Source organism: Onychomys torridus, chromosome 21, assembly GCF_903995425.1.
Source record: "Onychomys torridus chromosome 21, mOncTor1.1, whole genome shotgun sequence".
Classification (NCBI taxonomy): domain Eukaryota; kingdom Metazoa; phylum Chordata; class Mammalia; order Rodentia; family Cricetidae; genus Onychomys; species Onychomys torridus.
Window position 1 is genome coordinate 17,313,133 of NC_050463.1, and position 4,606 is coordinate 17,317,738.

Below are 4,606 nucleotides of genomic sequence, written 5' to 3' on the forward strand. Positions count from 1 at the left end.
GAAGAAGGCCTTGCCTCTTCCTGATCACAGCACCTTTGAAAGGCTGCTAGGAGCTGAGCAAGTGATGGCGGCATAGCTCAGTGGTAGAGAATGCTTGCCCAGCATGCACAGAGTTCTGGATTCACTCCTCACAGCGGGGGAAGATGGAGATTAAATTAAAAAAACAAAACAAACAAACAAACCAAAAAAACCATGCACTTAATAGAATTTTAGAGATTCACTATGACACTGGAAGCTAGTTTACAAAACGTAGGGCAAAGAGCCCACTCCCTTTTCAGCCTTCATGGAGTTACAGTCAACCCCACTGCTGTCCTCAATGGAAACAGAAATCTCTAGTGACATGTCGCTGTGGAGGTCTACAAGAGTTCTCCCTATATATCCTTCACTCAAAACAAGTGTGTACATGAGTTAAATTCGGTAGCCATTTTGTCTGTGGCACCAAAATTCGTGATGGAGAACTCCCTTGCAGCCTCCATATTTTACTTATATTACCCCCACTAAACTATCTCTGGGATTCAGTTTACACTGGTGTCCAGCATCTATCCTTATTATTTCAGGAACACTGTGAGCCAGCGTCCCCACTTACACCAATGCATCTAGATATCAATGTGTGTGGTTACCAAGGGAAATGCCACTCAAGAGTTTCTCTTCTTTAGTTTCAAATATTTGAACCCTACCAAAAAAAACCAATATGGTGCTGACACCTAAGATTTCTTGGGTGGTTCTCTCACCACCACCCCCCCCCCCTCACCCCCAGCCCCCAGTACAGACCAAGCAATTGAAAGTACGGAACATATTCCCCATTTCTTAGTTTTCAGCATTTTTTTTAGACTAGGAGTGTTTGCTCTGTGCCCGTTGTTACCTTCCTGGTTAATATCATGTATGAATCATCATGAGAATCGACAACATGAGTCTGGAGTGGGAAATACAGGTAAAGGATAGTTAGGTGCCGGGAGAGAACGGTACTGACTCAGCATCAGGGTAAAAGTTCAGTAGGTATACACTACACAACTTTCCTTAGCTTGGTCAGGACTCAAAACTAGGAAAAGCTCGCTTGGGATAAAATGAAAAGGGAAACTGTTATATTGATATAGGGCAGAACTGGGGGGGGGGGTTAAAAAAAAGCAAATAAAAGATTTCCTCAAAAGAAGAAAAGCCTAAATGTTGAAAGAATTAATCACAAGAACTTTCAAATGCATTGGTCTGAAGTCCAGAAGCATTAGGAATTACCTATTTGGTTCCTTCTATTTCTAAATACTTTATACCATAGATTCCTAGAGTCCTGGGAACCACCACCACCACCACCACCACCACCACCACCACCACCACCACACCACACACACACACACACACACACACACACACACACACACACACAGAGGCAGGCAGAGAAGCAGTGACAGAGAAACTGATTTACAATGTAAATAAAGTAGGCTGTTTCCATCTCCTGACTTTCATCCTGTGAAAATGCCTAATCTCACCATACAACAATCTGGCAGCTCTGGAATGTTCTCCACTTCACAAAGCAACTAGCTACATCCAGGAACTAGGAGGGTTCTTGAATTGGTTTTGCTCAGAGGTCTACCAGAGCAGTAGTTTTGTTTTGTTTTTTGTTTGTTTGTTTGTGGTTTTTGTTTTTGTTTTTATTTTTTTCCTTTCTACCTGAAACAAAGGAAAGGTACTCAAGCAATGGATTTACATTTCCCTAAGTTTGTAGACGCAGAGAGCAGGGCCAACTAACTGGATTCATTTCTGCCATGGCTGGAAGGCTCTTGCGATTATCTAGGAAAGTAAATCTCCCATTTTGAAGGTTCAGGGGTCTGGTGGTGGTGGTGGTGACCTGCACTAAGTCTTTGGAAACCCCCAGTGGCTAGAAGCATGTCAGGGCTGGGGACTCTGCTGGCCACATACTGTCTGATTGTAAGGAACTAACATTCTGCTTCTTATCAGCACTAATTTTCTTCGTGAGGAAAGGAGCCATTTTCCCTTCCTGGGGCCTTATCCAGAAAGAGACAGTATTTTTATGGCTTCCCTGCGTGTTTATAAAATAATCTTAAAGCCCCCACAATAAAACAAAAAACAAACAACAAAACCAATCCCGAAGTCATGACGCCTTCTAAAAACTGTGTGAAAGCTGTATGAAGAACAGTTTAAGTGCCCAGACTGACGGTGTTCCACACAAGTCTCTAGCATTCTATAGGTCTGGCAATTCAATGAAAAAACGCTGACAAGGGTTGGAGGAACTCTGATTGGAAAATAAGCTTCAACTTGAGAAAGCCATCCAGCAGTTCCCTTGACTTGGAAAACTGACAGACTTTGGTTTCATTTTCCCACCAGCATGAGAAGCAAGGCACAGTTTGGAACTGTCTCCAAGTCCTTGTGCACCCTTACCCTGGCATCAAGCACCAGAAGAGCATGCCTGAAAGGTACTTGGACCAGAGTCTGGCTCAGGGCCTGGACTTGGATTCCTGACCATCCAAAGACCTCACTTGCATTTATCTTAATTTCTCTGCTCTGCAAATTTCCACTTGAGACCATCCACATTTGGCTCTTCCTAGAGTCAGGAACCTTGGCAGATGGATGAGACCTCTGCTTCTTCCAAACTCAACATTGTTGAGCATGGTCCCCCCTAAAGCTTGTTAGCCAACCAACAATTAAAAGGCCGGCTCTTAAAATATTATGGATTAATATATCCACCCACTCAGGGATGTTTGGGAATAAAACAATCCTTCTGGCTTCTTGAGGGGCTGTTTCTAGAATGAAAAAAATTCAAATGTTCAATTATGTTCTGGAGAAGAAACAGCTCTTAAACCAATAGAAATACAAATCTTTCAGAACCACTAGTGGATGGAATCACCAATCCAGAAGCCCTGCAGCTCACATCAGTTTCGTGAGGCCTTCTGGGAAACTTCGGGCAGCCACTTAAGAGATAGCAGCTTTCAATGGCCCCGCTTCACAATTTTTAACTACTATCTCAATGCTCCAAGAAACCAGCCAATACAACCTAAGTCTCAAAACTATTAGCCTAACAGACGTTGGGCGGTGAGGGAATTCCACAAGGCTGGTCCTGCCTTTCTTTAACACACACACAGCATCCCTGCTGGGCTACCACTAGGGTGCTGCACCACCCCAGTGGCCTTCTGAGATTCGCAGGCCAGGCGGTGTTTCACTGGTTCTTAAAGTGGCCGCCGCCGCTGTCATCGATAGTTTGTGGTATCATTACACAACTTCTTCCCGTTCCTGCTGCGGCTCCCATACTCTGACAGCCCTCTGTTAAGGAGGCTCTGTAAACCGGCTATGGAATCGCTTTCCCCGCTTTTCCCTGTTTCTCCCAAGGACTGGTAGACCTAAGAGCCAGGTGACACTTCACACCATCAAGCCTCATCTCTGTAAATGCAACAGTCACCCATAGGCACCGCAGTAGTAAAACGTTGTACGTTCCCCCGGCAGCTCTGGGCTGTCTAACTTCGCGGTCTTGATTGTTTATGATTGCATTCTGATTGGCTTTACAGCTCGGCTTCTCTACCCTCAAAGGACACAGCACCCCAGAGCTGTTTGGTGGGTGACAATAGGGAATTTAGAACCGGACTCGATACCTTCCCCACCCCTAGAGATCCGCCAGCGCAGGGCGCGGGCGCTCGGCCAGGACGGGTGCGATTCGCTCGTGTTTATCAAATCCTTATCGGTGCCCTGAGGTGGGAGCCGTCGCTTTCGACCAGAGGATACACTGTTCCTGGCTCGGGTCCCTAAGTGGAAGTCCAAACAAAAGCCAATCTGCTCTGGGACTGAGTCCTCGACGCAGTCCTTTCCAGCCCGACTGCGCATCTCCCACGGCTCGCGCCACTCTGCGTCTCGCGTTCGATTCCGGCCACCCTAGCTAAGTCGCCGCCGCGGAGCGCAGTGCTGGACGCTCTAGCCCAAGGCTCGCACCGATCCGATCGAAACAGGAGCAGAGGGCCAGGCGACTAGCCACAGACTTTTGCAGGAGGCGAGGGTGTCCCCAGGTCTGCACGGCCGCTTGGTGCGCTCCCACCCAGGCTCTGAGAGAGCCCAATGTCGCCAGATCCGGCGCAGATTGAAGGAGGCTCGAGGGCAGCGCGAGCTGGCCGGAGTTGCCTCTCACCCAGTGCCCACAGGTTCGCGAGGGCAGGCCTTCGTGGCTGCCCTTCTCTGTCTTCTTAAGAGTCAGACACTAGGAAAGGCCCGGTGTCGCTGTCCTCTCCCTGCATACTAAGACACCTGCCCCCGCAGGGCAATCCAGGTCACTACCCACTCTCTGGCTGAGTCGAGGTGCAGGGCGAGGGAAGTGTGGGGTGGTGGTTCCTACAAACTTGAGTGCGGTCCTGAGCAGGACACTTAGCCATGATCCGGCTCCTCGGGCCAGGGCGCGCCCCCCGAGTTGCGCTTTGCCCTCTGTCCCATGCTAGTTTGGGGCGCGGAGCACGCCTGGGAGCGCTCTGGGAAAGACCTTGGAGGGGCGTAGGAAAAGAAAGGCGTGTCTGCTGCTCCAGCAGGTAAAGCCGGAGAAAGTCAAGGGCATCAGCCCAAGAAACATTTCAAACCCCTGCCTGGGGAAGCTTGGTGCTCTGGGGACGACAGGCTTTGC

General features: G+C 48.6%; 1 protein-coding gene across 1 annotated transcript in view; it reads right to left on the reverse strand.

Moving 5' to 3' along the window:
• Positions 1-3,825, reverse strand: part of Epas1 (endothelial PAS domain protein 1) — an 83,193-nt gene extending 79,368 nt beyond the window's left edge. The window contains exon 1 of the mRNA XM_036170506.1: positions 3,597-3,825. Within this exon, the coding sequence (XP_036026399.1) occupies positions 3,597-3,825 (229 nt within the window). The remainder of the gene's footprint in view (positions 1-3,596) is intronic.
• Between the last annotated feature and the right edge of the window lie 781 nt (positions 3,826-4,606).